This window comes from Leptinotarsa decemlineata, unplaced genomic scaffold (assembly GCF_025532065.1).
Source record: "Leptinotarsa decemlineata unplaced genomic scaffold, Ldec_3_MD MMD2_P_RNA_scaffold_5, whole genome shotgun sequence".
Lineage (NCBI taxonomy): Eukaryota > Metazoa > Arthropoda > Insecta > Coleoptera > Chrysomelidae > Leptinotarsa > Leptinotarsa decemlineata.
The window spans coordinates 13,604,316-13,624,094 of NW_027412532.1; the positions used below are offsets into that span (position 1 = coordinate 13,604,316).

Consider the following 19,779-nt stretch of genomic DNA (forward strand, 5'->3'; position numbering starts at 1 on the left):
TTTCCATAACAATTCTTTGATCCATTTATTTCGATAGCAGGAAATCCCCGAACACGCAAAACATTTTCAACTTTTATGCCTTTTAACTAACCTCGTATTACTCTAGGAATACCACCCATAGTTTGAACTTCACAAATAGCGTGAAATCAAGTTGCGGTATGATATATGATATTTCCAGAACATCATCAAGTAGAAAGTTTTGTTGTGTCAAATGTTTTATATTATATTGTGAACCCGTCAGATGTTTTTATTGGATCTAATTAGAGAACGTTAACAATAGCTCTCCAGCTCCCCCAATATATTCAAAATTAATGAAAAACTTTTTCAGTGTCTGACGTCGAGATTTCAAAGCAAAAACTCCGCTCAACAACTACTCGGAGATCAAATTGGATAATATAATTTGTTTCACCTCCAACAGAAACATTCGTAACAGAAAAATAAATTAAACTCTTGACTTGGATTTGAATTACATGAGTTTTGGAAACTACTTTTTCGTTTGCAGTAAATTCAATTTCAACTGTGCTGTATCTGATTTTGAATTGAATATCGTAATAATCAAACAATCACGAGAAAATATGTAGGATACAGTAGCAAAGTTAATGTAATTGTATAATAAAAGTAAAAAGAGTCGTTTGAAGTTTATTCTAAAGAAATTTCAGAAATATTTCAATCAGTACGGTTATACCCCAATCGAAATGTTTAAAATTATCCAGTCTGATTTGAATCCTAATCATAAATTTCAAACTATATATTTTTTTTCTTCATTTATTATTTTCTCTCTTCTCTCTCCCTATATTCATGAATAATGTAAGTAAACTACATTTGCCATTTGAATTAGAATAGAAATAGAATATAATAGAAATTTATTTATACTGAACAACAAACAGAATGGTTTCCACTTAAATGATGTACAGATTTTTCAAAAGTTCCTTACATGTAGGTATAAGGTACATTGAGTACCATTTATACAGTTAAAATCGATATGAAATATCACAGTATAAAACAGTAGATGATAAAATGGCCGTAAAAAGATTCAGACACATTTGAGCATTCGGAGGAGTTGTCCCTCTGTAATACTGAATATATCCAGTTCACAGTTCCTCGCCATTTTGTTAACTGTTTCGAGACATTGTTGAAGAGGAGACAAATTGTTTGAGATACGAGTTAGATTTTCTCTTCTGCTCAGTCTTAGGTCAGGTACAATAAAATCAATAGTACAGAGAATTCCAGGTACTTTCAGTTTTCTAAGAATGTTAAAAACAAAAATCACTTCCGAGAACTCGCGGCAGTCTTTCAATGGTTGCATGTTAAATTCTTGTAGTTGGCTAGAATACGATATAAATAAAGGCCAAACATTGTGGTTTCTGAAAAAAAGTGTTCTTAATAATCGTTTCTGGACTTTTTCTATAGTTTCAGAATATAAAAAGTTCTTTGGATTCCAAATGACACAACCATATTCCAGCTTAGAACGAACAATGGAGTTAAAGAGTAACAAACAAGTATTGTAATTGAATTCACGGCTAGATCTTAAGATAAAGCTCATTTTTTCTATAACATTCAGATACTAAGTATTCAATGTGCCCAGAGAAACTGAACACACCAGTGAAAATGATCCCGATATCTTTGATCTCATTGATTCTCTGTAAATTGTTATGATTAATGAAATAGTCATTGATAGTAGGTGACTTCTTTCGTGTGAAACTCATTATTTTGCATTTAGCTTCGTTGAGAGATAGGTCAGATACTGAAAAGTAAGAATATAGATTATTGAGATCATCTTGAAGCATATCAGAATCTTTTTCGCTTTCAATTCTTCTAAACAGCTTGAGATCATCGGCATATAGGAGAAATTGAGAATGCCCGATATACCGAGAAATGTCATTAACAAATAACACAAACAGGAGAGGTCCCGAAATCGAGCCCTGCGGAACTCTCGAAGTAGCAGTGAATTTGAAGGAGGATAAGTTGTTAAACTGTACGAACTGTTTTCTGTTGGATAGATAGCAGTGAAAGAAATCAAGTGTATTGTTTGTGAAACCGACGGCTTTCAATTTCAGGATCAAAACAAAATTGTTGGCTTACGTGAAGCAGATTTTTCAGTAAGAGAAATTTGAAGAAGAACCAATTGATCTTAGCGTTCTATTCTAAGATGTTATCAGGCATTTGTCACTTAGTATAAAATAGAGATGAATCTCGAATCTTTCTTCGATGTTCTAGATCAGAGGTTCTCAAACTTTTGTCTACAGCCCACTTCGAGAATTAATTATTTTTTAGCGCCCTCTAAATTTTTTTACTTTACTACATCTCAAGAATCACAATCACAGTCTTTATTTAAATAATTAAATTATGTACTCTGATGAGGGTAATGTAAAACACCCTTTTGTAATGTCAGGAAACTTTTATTCATGTTATTGAAATAAACATTTCAATTTGAATTTCAAAACTAATCTAATGTGAAGGATGAATATGATGATTTTCAACAAGTTTGAATTTCACTAGTTCGGACTTCCATTGTCTACTATATAAAATGATTTGAAATCCCTGAAACAAGTAAAAAAGAATAATTAAAAAAGAATAGTTGAAAATAACAATTATATTAAGCAACAATAAACCTGAAATGAAATGATAGTGAAGTAACCTACAAGTAAAAATATAATAATTGAATAAATAAAAATTAAAGGAATGCAAAAAGAAAATAATAAAAATAAAAATAAAAAAGTGTAGAGATTCCAAGTCACGTTAGTTCACGACGTTTCGATTGTTGGTATCTACAATCGTCTTCGGGTGATGACTGGACTGATTCCTCTGAGAGATGACTATTTTATAGGTCGTTGAAATACTTTCACTTTCTCTACTTTCTATTTTCCGCTTCACTGATTCCGTGAGAGATGACCGATTTGGCGGGAGTTGGTCATTTTCCGTTTGATGATGGGTTTCCATATGTTTCGTATATCTACGCTGGCCTGGCTGAATACGTTGTTGGACAACATGTATGCGGCTTCCTTAAACTTTCTCCTGAACCAATGTTCCTCTCTGTGCAAGATCTCAGCTTGGGACCACTCGATGTTGTGTTGATGGGTCCAAACATGGTCTGCTATTCCTGATTTGCTGGTTTCTCCTCGCTGTGTGTGCTTCTTGTGCTCGGCAATGCGAACATTCAATGGCCTCTTAGTTTCACCAATATAGGATTTTCCGCACTCACAGGGTATCCGGTAAATGCAATTCTTGGAATCGCAGTCCGCGTTTGGGGGCCTGGTTTTCGTGAGGCTGCTACGGATAGTGTTACCGGATCTGAAACAGGTTCTAATGTTGTACTTGGAACCAATTCTTCTTATCCTCTCCGATAATCCTCTGATGTAGGGAAGTGCAAGCACTGGTTGTGACGGCTTCTCTTCCTTGCGATGCTCCTGCTGTCTTTTAGCCAAAGTCTTTTCTACCATCGCTTTGGAGTATCCATTCCGCTGAAGATCGTTTTTGATGATGTCTAGTTCCTTCTCGAGACCTTCCTTTGTATTACAGAGCCCAAAAGCACGGTCTAATAGAGTCTTAATGATTCCTCTTTTTGTCGATTGATGGTGGTTGGATTCGTGGTTCAGATACTGTCCCGTATGAGTGGGTTTTCGGTATACAGATGTTTCCCACTTAGTGTCGGTCCTCTTCACCAAAACGTCTAAGAATGGCAATTCATTATGGATTTCCTTCTCCATTGTGAAAGTGATGGAAGGTCTCACGCTGTTGATGTGTTTCAGAAAGGCGTCTAGTTCAGTATTCCCATGGTTCCATATTATGAAGTTGTCGTCAACATATCTCAACCAGACTCGAGGTTTCTTGTGGGCTTCTTCAGGGATTTCAAATCATTTTATATAGTAGACAATGGAAGTCCGAACTAGTGAAATTCATCACGAAACATTGTCAATCACCTTCAAACAAACGTTCAACAAGTTTGTTAATATCAGGCTCGAATTTACTCAAAAACAGTCACCGCCTTTGGTAATCTGCAACCGATTTCTCTTTTTGGTTAGCAACGTTGCCACAGCACTAAATCCACGTTCACGCGAATACAATGATGGGAATGCTAACAAAAATCGTTGAAAGAATCCAGGGTGCAATTGCGGGATCAGCTTTTGTGGCCAAAATTCTTGGTATCCATTTTTTAATTTTATTTTTATTTCCTCGTTCGTTATCAGTTCTATAAGTTATTCCAGCTGGGGCAATCCTGCTGTGTTAACATTTAAAAAAGGATCCAACACCCAGTCCGGTATTTCTAATTTTGAAATGTCCTGGAATAGTTCTGCGAAATCACTATGGAGGTTCTCCAAATGTTGGCAGTAAACAAGCAAGTCGTCGTAGTTGAACCATACTGCTGACAAATTAGGGAAACTGCGAAACTCACGTCTGCCGATATTATTCTTGTATAAGAGTAATTTGGCTACAAAAGCAGCAATGACATTTTTTGTTTTGATCAAATTCAAGTCGTCACCTTTAAGTTGGAGATTTACATTACACATTAAATAATGTGTATGCAGGTCTGTCAAGTACGCAATATCATTCTTTGAAGTGATGAGGTTGTCGTGCAATTCTTTGTCTTTGTATTTCAAGAACTCTATTACAGAGTCAAATAGATTGTAAAATCGAGTCACACAGTTACCTCTTGATAACCAACGCACTTCTGTGTGAAATACCAATCGGTTGAAATCTTCATCATCAGCAACACAAAGCTGATTAAATAATCTGTCATTTAAAAAGCTGTTTCGGATTTTATTGTATGCTTTGATGATAAAGGTATTGCAGTGATTGAGATAGGCGCTCACTCAAATTTTTCGCAACCAAATGTTGCCTATGAATGAGGCGAAGTACAGTGAGCACATCTGGAATTTTATTTTTTAAGTACGCTATGAAGCCTTTGTGACGTCCTGAGATAGCTGGAGCGCCATCCGTAGCAGCTGATATGATATTCTTCAGTGGAATTTCTTTCTCATCACAAAATTTTTCCAGTGTATTATATATGGTTTCTCCTTTTGTATCCGTCTCTAAATTTCTGGCAAATAGTAGTTCTTGATATATTTTCTCATTTCAAATAAACCTCACGTATGACAACAACAATGCTTCATTGGTTGGTAAAATGGTCTCATCTAACTATTGAGAATTTAGAAGTCTTCAGATGATTGCACAATGACTCTTCAATGTTTTCAGCCATCTCATCAATTTGTCTTTGCACGGAACTATTGTTCAAAGGAATTTTTCGGATATCTGCCGCTGGTTTATGGAGCACAGTAGTTATTACTTCTTTTATTGTCGGTAAAATTAAATCCTCTCTAATAGTGTGAGGTTTACCTGTTTGAGCAATTAGCAAAGAGATATTCTAGAAAACATATTTTATATATTCCGCGCTATACTGGCGTTTCTTCTTTTCTGCTTCCGGCATAATATTGTCTTCAAAAATGCCAATGACGCCACTTACAGTGTTCACCACCGCACGTAGAGCACTTTACCTAGCTAGTCGCTAACTAAATTCACTTGTTTTCGTAAGATCGTCCAATGACATTAGTGACTGGATGACGCGTGCGCTTTTATATGAGGCAGCGGGCGGGCCTAGTACTTTCGAGAATAGAGACTGGAAACTTCTCGCTTCGCGTTGAAGGTCACCACCATCTATTGTACAGTTTGACAACTATCGGACAGGAAATAGTTACTGTCTAGTCCCCTAGATGGCGTTACACGAGGAAACTTGCGTTAAGCGTAAAGAAGCGGTAAAGTTTGTGTTAAAAGCAAAAAAAAAACATTTTCAAATCAGCCATCGCCCTAAACCGTTTCAACGCCCCCCAATCTTCTCTGTACCCTTTACTACCCCCTATAGACCTCCAGCGCCCACGAAGAGGCATTATCGCCCACTTTGAGAGAGACTATTCTGGATTCTAGACTATCATGGTTGCAAATGATGTTCGTGTCTCTAATCAGGCGGATGGCTCACACCAAGCTCCACATTTCAGATCGATGAAAAAGAATCACCCTGTGAAATTCTTCTCTATCAAACGAACTGAAATGTATCTTGAACAACATTTCCTTTTCGGAAAGTGTCCGTTGAAAAATAGTCGCAGTTTGTCATAATATTAGTCGAAAAAATTCTGCAACTGTAATTTTTTGACATTATCTGAGGTCTTCAGTTTAAATCACGTTCGATCATAACCATCCAGATGCAATATTAAAAGTTTTTCTTAAAAAATGAAAGAGGCTTAAAAGCATATAATTAAAGAATCCATTTCTGTTGAAACCGATATTGACCGGAAAGTCAGAAATATTACACATCTCTCGTCTTCACAAACCATTCACCTATATCAAATCTCATTTTGACATACCCAATATTCCAGAAGTTATGGCTTGTCTAATAGATTCGGTACATATAGCTCGTATTACCTCATCAAATCCCTCAAGAATAAATTAGATACTAAAGCACTGATATCAGTTTATTTCGACAAGTTTCAGTCAATTATTCACAACATTGCTGTCTGAGGTTTAGCATAGCAACTGAGGTGGACAGAATTTTCATAAAACAGAAAGCATTACCGAGGCTAATTTTCAATGTAGATTACAGAACGTCATGTAGAGAGATTTCTCCTCAAAATAAAATACTAACATTGACGTATATACATGAAAATAGAAGACAACTAGAGTCGAGATCAGAAGTCCATAATTATCATAATAGGAACAACCATGTGCTCATCACCTAAAAACACTATCATGCAAAGTATAAAAAGTCTCCTATGTTTGCTGGTATCCGTCTCTTTAATATACTACCATGCGATAGGAAGACACTACCACCTCAAGTTTTTGAAAAACAGTTGAAAGTGTTTCTATCAGAAAAAGGTTTCTACACAATAGATGAATTTATACTTGAATTTGGTAATGTCAGATCACTGTCATTGTGCTTCTATTTTTTACTCATATTTTAATATGTATGTGTTTGTCACGTTATTTTTGTATTCAAATGACATCTTATAATATTACACATTTATATTATACCTCAGAAATATGACCTGTATTATCTACATAATGTAGCACAAAGGACCAATGAATCTATCTATCGATCTACTAGTTTTGAATAATTCAAGTAATAAGCTAACAACTCCCTTTTGTTTCAGACCATGCTGAACCGCCGTGCCTTCTCTGACGTCCTTGCAGAAACTCCTCGTCATTCCCGCCTCAAGGAAGATTCCCGGCAAATCGAGTTCGTGAGAATAGGACAGGCGTTGAAATTGGAAGCCATCGTCAGGGGCGATGCTCCAACGAGTCTCGCGTCTACCGGATGTAGCACGGGGACGGTTTTCAAAAGGTCCCCCTGGGAGGCCAACTGCTTCTACCCGGTATTTCCTTCGCAGAGTATCGTGTGCGCAGATTCTTGGGGAGAGAACAGACTCGTTATCGGAAATGAAGATGGTGTCTACATGGTGGAAGGTTAGTTCGAATATGTCTACGTTGAGAATATTTTTGTAAACACGGTGGGTCTATGGAAACGTACTACGAAGTATGAAACTACCAGAGTGAAAATCTTCACAAACTTTCAAAACCACGTGATTTTTTTCTGTGAGGGGGTAAGTTTTGAGCTTAAAGTCATTGCAGAACCTTCATTCCTCTAAGTGGGAGTAGCATCCTCCAAATTTGGAAGTGATTTGGGATTGAGTTATTTCAACAAGAGCTTTCGATTCTCTATAAATTAATATCTGAGAAATGGTTCATTCATTTGAAATATGTAACTTCGAAATGCCAACAATACTTTTTCTGAAAAATGATAACACTGAATGGGTTCTATTCAAAAACTCAGCCTATTGATCAAGTGAGCCAACATCTACAAAGTAATATTGATTAACAGGTTCAGCGCAATAGGGGACACCCGTGTCTGCCATAGTATTCACAAACTGGGCCACGGAGGTCACTGGTGTCCGACCGACACTTCGAAATTATTTGTTCTACCTACGCCGAGCGGATACTTCTACATTTTCAACACGTATTGGTGTCTGCTATGGCCTTGCACTAGAGAACGCTGGTATCATTTTGGAAGGTGACAGAAAGCAATAGAACGTAAATCAAGTTCATTCATATTTTTTCAAGGACATTTCGAAACCATTCAATGAAAATTATTCAGTAGGAAGATATAAAGAAGGAATTGAATGAGAAGTAAAAATTTCATGTCAAGGTTTTCAACGACTTTTATGGAAGGCGTTGAAACATTCCAAACAGAATCGAGGATTTTCTTCACATTGAACACGAAAAGTTATGACTTTTTTCACCTTATTTTTTACTTTATTACCGTCGACTTTTTTTCATAACAACCCTTACAGTATTCTCGGTTTTCACGAGCTTTACAATCTAATTTCGATAGAGTATGAGCTCTCAGGCTTACAGATAGGCAAAGAGCAACAACTCGTTGTTCTTCGAACTTCAGTAACTCGACATTTGATCCGATAAATCGATGGAACTTTTGTCAGTATTATAATCGATGACTGCTTTTGGTTTTTGAATGATGGTTCCACGACGGTGGACTTGTACAGTTTCGTCAGTATGACATGTAGACAAAATCAAGACATCTCTTTCATCTCTCCATTTGAGCATACACATTTCTCGTTCATTTTTTCTAGCAACAATTCAACCTGTTTTTAGTTTCTTTTGCGTAACTTCAGCGAGATTTTCTTTTCGATTACTACGGAATGTTCCAAGGCAGTGTGTTTTTGTATCCAATAATATGTGGGCTAGTTGCAGGCTGGTATACCAATTATCGGTGACACATACTCTGCCGCATTCCAGATCTAAAACAATTTTTGTGGATGCTAAAATTGGATTTTCGGATTATCTTTGTTCTGTTGGCCTGCATATATGCGTATATTCCAAGTATATCCTTTTTCTGAACACAATTTGTACAATTTGATCTCATATTTATGGGTTTTCTGTGGATTATACTGTCTGAAAAACAATCTTCCCTGAAAAGGTATCATGGTTTCGTCTATACAGAACGTTTAGGAGGGTGTGTATATGGCTTGGAAGCTCATCAAGCAATGGCTGAATTTTATATAAGCGATCTCCTTCCGGACACAGATTGTTGTCAGAGAAGTGGAGCATTTTCAATAACAACTCGAATTTATTTCGGCTCATTACTTATGGGGCAACCTCGTTTCGAAAATCCACTTTGTAGACCAATAGTCTCTGATTGAATTCAACGAAACAATGTCCATATAAGCAAGAAGACCTAGCAAATGAATTATATCTTAACGATTGGTGGGTTTCCACGCATGTAATCGAGATTTGTTAGATATAGTCTCATCTCATAAAAACATCTGGATGGCATAAATATTGGTTTCATCGACTACAATGTCAATTATATTCCAATCCACGAAAGCCAAGTAATAGTCGATAGGTCTTCCTTGTAATGCTGCATGATATTTAGGATGGCCTTGCCATAGCCAATACCACAATTCGTTTTGTACGGCTGCTCATACTGATACTATCGAATAATATCAACAAAACAACCACACCGATCAGTTCAAAATGACAAACTGAATAGGAAACTTGTTAGAGCTTTTGAAATTATTATCGGCGATCACCTAGTTGAAAGTCGTGTCCGATCGGTGGAAGCATTTTTGTACCGGCCAAAGCGGACACCCGTGTCTGCTAGGAGTAATCTGGAGGCCAAGGCGGACACGGGTGTCCACTCTCATTTTTTGTGTGACTTGAATATCAAAAATGAGAAAAAATTAAGGAAACTAAAAATTACATGCCAAATGATGTGAATTGTAAAAAAAAACATGGTGGCCCAGATGAAAGTTTCATAAAAATCACATGGTGCTTAACCTGTTAAATTCAAACCGTTATCTTACATGGAAAACGGTAACACTTCCGGGCATACATGACTGATTTAGGGGAGTGTGATATATTTTATGCCCCCACAAAAAGTGCTCAAGGAGGTCACCCAGTTGCACCAACTCGAAACTTACCCTTCAGATAATCAAGCACATTTTGTAAGTGAGGGCAACTATCGTAGTTGAAACTCACTTATTCATCTCTATTCCTCCGTATTAGTAAGTACACACATCGGAAAAGTCTAGGGATATTTTTTAAAATGGCAATATAAGCGCATATAAGCAAAACTAAAAAAAATGGCTCTTCTTTGGCACCCCGAAAAAAAATCATAATACGAAAAAAATTGGAAGCAGTACAAAGTATGGCCTCCACGCTGGTTTATTACGGCCCTACATCTATCGTGCATCGACAAAATGAGATTGTTAATGTCTTGTTCAGGTACATTTGCCCATTCAGCGATTAAAAGCTCTCTCAATTGAAACGTTGTGTGAATGTTCCCCATATGCGGAGTAATTCTTCGTTGAAGCATGTCCCACACATGCTCGATGGGATTCAGGTCCGGTGATTGTGCTGGCCATGGCAATACATCAACTCCTTCGTTGGTGAGCCAGTCAGTCACTAGACGCGCGCCATGTGGACGAGCATTATCGTGCATTAGGTGGACGTTTTCACCAACAGCACCAGCAAACGGACGGACGATAGGTAGAAGAATGGTGTCGAGGTACTGTCGAGCTGTGAGGGAGCGATTTGGAAAAACGAGATCGGTTCTGCCGCCGATCATGATTCCGCCCCATAGCATTTCTGTACCACCTCTGTATGTGTAGACTTCCTGGACGTGTCTCAAACGTTCATTATTTCCAGGTCGTCTCCACAGTCTTACTCGACGAAAATCTGGATGAAATCCAAATCTGGATTCGTCTGTAAACAAAACTGTGGCCCAATCATTTGCGTCCCAGTTTTAATGTTCTTGACACCACTCTAATCTTCTACCGCGATTGCCTCTCGACAAAGGTGGACATCTAAGTGGCCTTCTGCTTCATGCAGTCGATTTCTGACAGTATCACGACCAATGGTTACCTGGTGCGTCTGCTGCAACACGTTAACCAACTCAGGTGCTGTGATTGTCGGTTGTTTTCTTGCGGTTAAGACCAAAAATCGGTCTTGAACTGCAGTTGTAGCGCGTCCTCGCCCTGGATGTTGTTCGGCTGGACTGCCAGTTTCACGGAAACGCCGCCACAATCGACTGATAATACTTTGGGAGACCCCCAAACGAAGAGCTACATCAATTTGTCGCATGCCACCTTGAAGAAGCCCTACAGCTCTATTCATCTCAGCCAATGGTAAGTGATGGCGTTCCATGTTAAAGCACAATATTTCCAGTTTAATTGCTGAGCAAGAACTGCATAGAATGTACAAACTCGACACTTTCAGATTATTCATTTTAGCCGAAAACCTACAGTTTGTAAAAAACTTGATAAAAGATTAGTTACCGTTTTTGCAGGCTTTGTTCAACCCATAGAAATCTACAGGGTGGTCGAGTGTACCAATGTAATCGAAATTAAACGACCTCATGCATTTATTTTTATGATATTTAGTGTGTTATAAAAATATCCCTAGACTTTTCCGATGTGTGTATATAGGTGCTTCTTAGGTCTTAGATGCGCACTAATGAAAGATTTTCAAATATTCCTACCCGCCCGGATTGGGGGCAAAAGGGACATATTTACATATGAAAATTACCTTTCGTCACTATTTCTCCGTACCGAGGTATTTTCGGAGACTGAAATTTTGTATGTAGGTTCGTTTTATATTATAGATGTGCAATGCACCCGTGCAAAGCCGGGGGGCGGGTTGCTAGTACAGGTACTATTCGCGTCCTGAATTTTCAAGAAGAAGAAAAAGTTCAGAAGGTCATTTCAAGAAATTCCTTTTGATATTAGCGAAATGAGACTTTAGGATATGCTTAGTCCCATTGAGGAGATTATAGCAGTTTGAAACAGTGTTGTCGTGTGTAAGATAGTGAATGCTCTGTTTTTGGGCTCTGGTTCCAACTAATTACCTTGCTTTGACGGTTACTGTGCCACTCAGAGGACGAATCCCTTCATTGTCTTTGGTATTCATGGATTGAGTTTTCTGTCGATATCCCAGTTGGCGTTCGGCGTTGGCATTTTTGTGAGGAGAGATGTTTATTGTAAATGACAAAGGGAAATTTCAAGTTGAATGAACTGAACTGAAATATACTATTGATGTAACTCTTGAAAAGTTATTTCCGCCTGGTTTCCATCTCTCAATAAAATATCGCGAATATTTTCCTAAATTGATGGATGTAGCCGTTACTACGTGGTAGGAGATCATGATGAAAAGAGAAATGAAAATTTCTATGTTTTTTACCACTTTTATTTGTATGTGACGTTACTGCAGTTTCGTCCTATATGGACATTTTCAAACTTAAACAATAAACTAAACTATTTTATAAAGTAAACTAAACTAGTTTAGTCAGGACGTAACTGCAGTAACGTCAATTACAAATAAAAGTGGTAAAAAACATAGAAATTTTCATTTCCCTTTTCATCATTTTCGTATTTAAAGTATATCTGAACAAATTCCACTCACATAAAACTTCTGAAATTCACAATATATATATACAGGTAGTTTTTATTTACACTATTTGGAAATTTCAGATGGAAGCTCGCATCGGCTGATTTTTGACAAGACCCTCCAAGTTCGTCAACTCAACGTCGTCGAACCTCATGGAATATTCCTTCTGCGAGGCGGTCACAGCAATAAAGAAGGGAAAATTTATGTATTCAGGCTGTCTCAGATCGAATCAATATCTGATCCCAAGAGTCGCATGGATATTAAGGACCACCGATTAGACCGCACAAGAGGCACCAATCTCTACACTATTTCAAGGCCAGGTCGGTTATTCATTATGAAATTGAGTTTCAAAGAAAGATTCATTTCAGATCCAAACATATCAAATAATTGTGATAGCTTTCTGCTATTTGGGAGTTGTTTGACTTCTCATGTCTAGTCTCTAGGCTTAATCATTTTTTATTTCATCTTTTCATAGTTGTATTAGTTTCATAGTTGTATAATGGTTTGCAAAGGTCTTTTGTAGGATTGTTTCTTAGCGTTTTTTGGGGTACATAACATTCCACAATCAGTAACCTGTCGTATCATTAAATTTCACTTACAAATTGAAAAAAATAAATACGATGAGGGACTATATTTATATTTCGGGAACTGGCAATACTAATGTCAATAGGTAAAATGTGCCAACACCCTAATAAAGTTTGACATTTTTTAGCATAAACGTAGGTACTCACAACGTTTTGCTTTGTTCGCAGTGAGTTAAGAAAATCAAAAATGGAAATTTCAAGAAAAGGTTGGATTATTTTTACAACTTTCTACGTGAATTATCTCAATAGGAATGTGTCGATGAACGCAGTTCTTTGTACGGCGATAAAGCACCATCAAAAACCACAGTATATCGCTAGTATAGTGAATTCAATCGTGGTCGTACTTCGATCGCCGATAAATTTCGTGAAAGTCGTCCAAAATCAGTTGTTTTGCCAGAAAATATCAATGCAGTGCGTGGATTGATAATACTTTAGTTCCACTTCAATATATATTTGATTTTACGTGAACACTTATTTGTAATAGAATTGTTCCCGTTTTATACATCGTAATTTATCAACCGCTCAAAAAAAAGACTCGCGTCAGTGGTGTGAGGAAATAATTGAAATGTTCGACCGTGGTGCGTCAAAAGACGTGTATTAAATCGTGACATGTGACGAATCATGGACATATGAGTATGATTCGGAAACAAAACAGCAATCGACCTCATGGGTATCATAAGACGAGCTAAATCCAACAAAAATTGTTCATGAAAGAAGCACAGAAGAGCAAATGGTCGCCTGTTTCTTCGGCCGAATGGGTCATGTGGCCACTGTTCCACTTGAGCAACGTAGATCGGTCCACTCTAAGTGTTACACCGGAAGTTTTCGGAGAAATTGGTAAAACTAACCGCCGAAAACGAATCATTCTCTATCATGACACTGCGAGCTTTCATCAAACTGGTGCATTTTTGAGCTGTCAAAGCATCGAATTGATGACTTATTCTCCCTACAGTCCTGATTTGGTACCCAATGACTTCTTCTTGTTTCCGAATATCAATGGTAAATTGCGTGGTCAACGATTTACGAACGCCAAACAAGCACTTGAAGCCTTCCAAAACCATGTTTTGGAGATGTCTCAAGAGAAATGGAAAACTGCTTTGACAAATGATTTGAAAGCGTAGGCCTTTTCATCAAAATTTTTTGTGCGCATGCGTCTGTATCAGCCATCTTTTTCGTACTGTTTTTTTGTAAACAACCATGTTAAAGAGCCCGCAACTCATGTTTAAAAAATTAAAATATGAATTGAAGTCAAAATATTCACAAAAATGTTTTATACTCCATTATAATTATGTTATCTGTACGAAAAGGAACAACGAAATGGTGTTGTCATGGAGTATGTAAAAGTGATACACGATACAAATAATTCAAAATCAACACATCTATTTTGGATTGGTTCGACTCCCACCTTACTGGGCGCAGTCAAGTCGTAAAAATTATGTAACTTCAAAATATATTAATATACATTATGGAGTGCCACAAGGATCGTTTTTGGGACCTACTCTTTTTCTTGTATATATAAATGATTTACTGTGTATGAACACTTCTGGAAAAATTACCTTACTTGCAAACGACAACACCATTTTATGACATATTAAAATTGTTGAAGATCTGAATAATAAGATAATCAGAGACATAAATATAGGTAATCATGTCTTGGTGCGACTCGAATCTTCTCTCTTTCAATATAAAAAAAAAGTTACTTTCAAATGTACTCTAGAAGATATGCCTCTAGAAAATGAGAAGATTGAAAATAAAGATTACACAAAATTTTCGGGCCTTTATATTTTCAGTAAATTGAAGTTTGAACCACACATCAACCAATTGAAGAATAAAATCTCCTCAGGGTGCTATGCAATGCGAATTATTTCAAGGGAACTTGGTACTACCACGGCTATGAACGCATATTATGCATTAATCAAATCTCAACTGAGATATGCCATTCCTTTCTGGGGGGTATATAACACTAGTTTGCTAAATTCAGCACAGCAAAAGAGAGCCATTAGATATGTGTTCAAACTAGGACAGCGCAGTTATTTGCAGAGAAAAATGTATTGATGGGTCTCTTTGTAATGGAAAATGTGTGTCTTATACACAAACATAGGTCAAAATTTGAATATATTTTTTCGTGTCACAGCACTGGCCAAAAATCTAAAAATAATTTCAAATTACCGTTGCCTTCTTCATCCCTATAATGGTGTTATAATGTCTAACCACTTACCGTCTCATTTTAGAAATAGCCACGATAGTATTGAAAGCTTTAGAAAATACACAAAAAAACTTCTCGCGAGCAGTTTGCAAGAATTTTACAATGACAACTTCCAGTGAAATTGTGAACTGTCATCTGTAATTTATTGCGGATACTGTATAGGATACTCGATTAGACTGTTAAATTATAAGTCGTAAAATTGACAAATAGTTCAAATAACATTTTATGATTGATATTTTATTTATTTATTGACACTTATTCTATTGAATTAAATGTATAATTGATAAATGTTTATATACTGCTTGTTTATATGACAATTTTATTTTTATTTTATTTTATCTATATTTTACATAACTGTGTTTATTTTGCCCAAATTTTATTTCTATACGTGTATATTTTACTTTGTCAACAAAACAAGAGTTTTTTCGACAATTAAGTATATTTTGATTGATTGATTGATAATTTAATAAATTTTCCAAAGCCTTGTCTTGAATATCGCAGAAAAAATAATCAAATCATCAAGCAAATTACATTTTAAAGCATATGCAAAATGTGCGAAATGTGAATTATGGGTGAAAAAGTGTGGCAGGACTGATCGAGGCTTTAAATCTATCGATAATGTTACCAAGGATATTCATATTTGCTCACTACATTTCATTAGAGAAAGTGGTCCAACTGATCAAAACCATGATCCTTTAAGCTATCGGGAATTTCAACATACGTACATTATTCCTTAATGCATTTTTGACAGTAAATTTCATAAATTTCATATATATTATGTTGTATTGAATATTTTCCTCTAATAAAAATTACTAAACATATTCAATTCAGTATTTACATATTTGTCTAATTAATAATGTCATATGTACAGCCTCAAAAGATTAATGGCTTGATTTATTTATTAGTTGCATAAGTAATACTCTTGTCAACTGAAATATATTTTCAATTGCATCAAATAAATTGACATTATCAATAAGAATAAAACTGTAAACACTATTTTTTTATATGTTTTCAGATAGTAAACAAATGCTGATACCTCTCAACCTCTCAATCACCTCACTTTTTTTTCCTTTTTGCGGACGCCCATGACGTTTTAACCACCTTTTTAATTGTTCACAATTATGAGCCTCAACTGAATCATAAACAAGAAAAGTATCATCAATGATTTTTTTCCAATAACTTATTAGTTTGTAGAGATAATATTCCTTGCCCAGTCATTGTTGATTAAAACAGTACGAGTGTTTTGAATTACCGCCATTTCAATATGCAAAAATGTATTTTTTCAGTGGTCGACGTTACGAAAAATAATCTTTTTCCGTTTTCGAAACCCAAAAGTCACTAGGAAACTTTCGCCTCAATTGTGAAAAGCTGTGTTTTATTCGACTTTGTCCGAGGAAGCTACAAGCTCTTTGTTATATTTCAAGCTTTCGGACAACTACAACTAATAACTACTAAACTACAACTACAACTAATAAGATTTTACATCTTGTGAAAATATAAATATGGAGAATTTACAAACGTGAGAATAATATATAAAATGGCTTAATAACGAAAAGAAAAAACAGTTAACAAAATTTGACGGATATTGTCAAGTAGGAAAATTCTGATTATTTATACATCTTCAATTCCCTGTATCATTTATTTACAAAGGAAATGTTCTATTCATCAGTCACTTGACGTATCTATTGATACCGAGACCATAACCTTTCCAGCTGATTGTTGTACTTTCGTGCACTTTGGACGCGGTTCACCAGTTGTTCTCCACTCAGATGACGATCGGTTTAATTCCGGGGTAAAGTTTTAGATCCAGGTTTAATACATTGTCACATATCGACGCAAAAATTTCGGTTTGTTATGTTTAAACACGGCCAAACCCTGCTCAGAATCATCAAGACATTCTTATTTTTGATCAACAGTGAGCTCGCACGGCACCCACCTTGAACAGAGCTTTCTCATAGTCAAATGCTCATACAATATGGAGTCAACTCTTTCTTTTGATATTCTCACAATGCCAGCTAACACGCAACTTCACTTTACGATCATTCAAAATGATTTTGTGGATTTTTGAAGTCAGCAAACCAACGTATAATTTTGTTTCCGCTGGAGCGGAGTCCTCATAACACTTTTCAAGCCATTGCTTCGCTTGAACGATATGTTTTCCCATGAAGTATCTGTTTAAAATTAAAACACGAAATTGCTTTCGAACCATTGTTTTGAAAATAACAAAAGTAGTGTCACTTTCAGCACAATGACACACAAACGCATGAGTGGAATAAAATAAATTTTCAACAGCTTTCTTTTGTACTAAGTTAGTACTAACTGAGAAAGCGGTGAATGCGATAAGACTAGAGCCACCTATGTGTTAGGCCAGAGACTTTTCAGTTCAGGTAGTATGTAGAAGGCGCACTTTTTCCAATCTGAAAACATCAGCTTCCATGATAATTCACATCTGAATCTGTGAAATTCAAACATCATTCAGTAACTCCGTTCTATAAAACTTCATGCGATGCGGCAATGGCCGAGTTGATCTGTATAATTTGTTGCAAAAAATAAAGAAAAATATCGATGGAAACTTTTATATAGTTTTCAAACCTCCTGAACTAATCTTATGTAATATCGTCATTCACATCAACCGACAAATATATACTACAATAACCGGTTATCCGATATTCCTTGATTAATGTCACCTACAAATCCCTCCACCTCAAATCTGAGAAACGTTTTCGTGGTGCAAACACGAATCTTCTCCCACCGAAACTGTTTCTCATTAGGCAATAATTGAATTTCGTGAGAGATGAAAGAGAGTTGTTTGCCTGATGGTTACATGGAATAATACCCTGTGATTTCGAAAATGAACATGAAGGAGTTGACTTGAAATGTCTTTTGAGGCTGTCGCTCGAATTGGTGTTCAGGATTTCCCGTGAAAGAAATAATTAAGCCGCTTTTGTGGAAGAAAGCGTCGGCAACTTCAACGGTTCCTTGTATTTTTTTCAGTAATCGAGAAGAACTATGGAAATTATATCAGTAATAATTATGATTCTCAGACTGTCGATTCAAAATCAACCAGAAAGTTACAGACAAGAATTCGGTAATAGTTTGTTCAATACTGAAATAGAGTTACCACACGAAACGCCTTTCAGGTAGACAAAAAAATGACAAGTTTCTGTGTTATAATTCGTACCCTTTCTTCCTTTAGCAATTCCATTATATATTATAACAACACGACTTTAGTTGGTCACTAGTGTAACAATCCGGCACTTTCTTCATTTATTTGTCACTTACCATGTAATGATACGCCTTATCATTACATGGTCAGCCGGTAGCCAAGCGGTTCGGCGTGGGTGCTTTGTTCACTCACTCGAATTGACTGCCGTGTTGGTCGGTGGTTCAAGCCCTAGTCTGAACGATCGATCTTCACTTGCTACCGTCCAACCCGTGTTAGGAATCACACGTTAAAAGGTAAGACCTCGTTAATCCTTAGCTCGCACAAGTTTCGACTTCTGAGGGTTGTCGTTCGTAGGGGTGCGACAGCTGGTTAACGGAAAAACAGATTTTAAACAGATTTTTTTTTTAAACAGATTTACTGTCTATAACCCTCTCGCTATGCCATGATTGTTTTGTTAAGTTAATTTGCCAGCTGCTGTCCATATTTTATATGTTGAGGCAATTTCTTCTTCGTGCAGCAGGCTGGAGGCTGGAGGTTTTTGCAGTTGAGATGGATCTTCAGAATTTGCAGACACTTATTTCTAGGAGGTTTTCAAATAAAAGCCTGCTTTCAATCTAAAAACTATTGTATTCAACAAAGAAAGAAAATGATACAACAAAACAAAAATAAAAAAAATAATGGTAGTCAAATTTCGAAAAACTCAAATTTCATGCCTTCGCTGTGAATTCCTATCATATACGAGAGTGACTAATACGTAGCTTTTACCGATACTTTCCGACCAGTGCCTAACTATGACTCAATTATTAAATTTACTCTGTATACAGATTCTCGGATAACTCCTTCCCAAAATTCAAATTTCGGTCAATACACATGTACAGTTAACCTCACGGAACCTTCGAGATACCGGGAGCCCTCTCATCGTAGCATCGTGTTGTTACGGTAATGCGAGGCTCTGTTAAAAAAAAAAAACTGTTTTTTTCCATTAATCAGCTGTCGCCCTCATACGAACGACAATTCTCAGAAGTTGAGAAACTTGTGCTAGCTAAGGACTAACGAGGTCTTACCTTTTAACGTGTGATTCCTAACACGGTTGCAGAATCATCCCAGCTTCAACCAGATGAATTCTCCCGAGAAAATTATCTGGTCGAGGCAGGAATTGAACCCACGGTCTTCCGATCGTGAGTCGGGCGCACTACCACCGCAGCCAATTCCACAACTTTCTTTCCCTAGCTACTCGTGGCACTTTTATGGACAGAGTGAACTTAAAAATTCTTTCTGACGCCAACTCTACAGAGGAAATGGATGTCGAGTTTACGACTCCAACTGACCTCTCTGTAAATTTAGATCAGGAGCGAGTCTACAGAAGAGATTAATGT

At 36.6% G+C, this 19,779-nt stretch overlaps 1 protein-coding gene across 4 annotated transcripts in view; it reads left to right on the forward strand.

Annotated features, from left to right (window-relative positions):
- LOC111513790 (GTPase-activating Rap/Ran-GAP domain-like protein 3) overlaps positions 1 to 19,779 on the forward strand; it is a 574,796-nt gene that overhangs the window by 533,512 nt on the left and 21,505 nt on the right. For all 4 annotated transcript variants that reach the window (XM_074169581.1, XM_074169582.1, XM_074169580.1 and 1 more), the window contains 2 exons: positions 7,140 to 7,452; positions 12,531 to 12,767. In XM_074169581.1, coding sequence (XP_074025682.1) covers positions 7,140 to 7,452; positions 12,531 to 12,767 — 550 coding nt within the window. The remainder of the gene's footprint in view (positions 1 to 7,139; positions 7,453 to 12,530; positions 12,768 to 19,779) is intronic.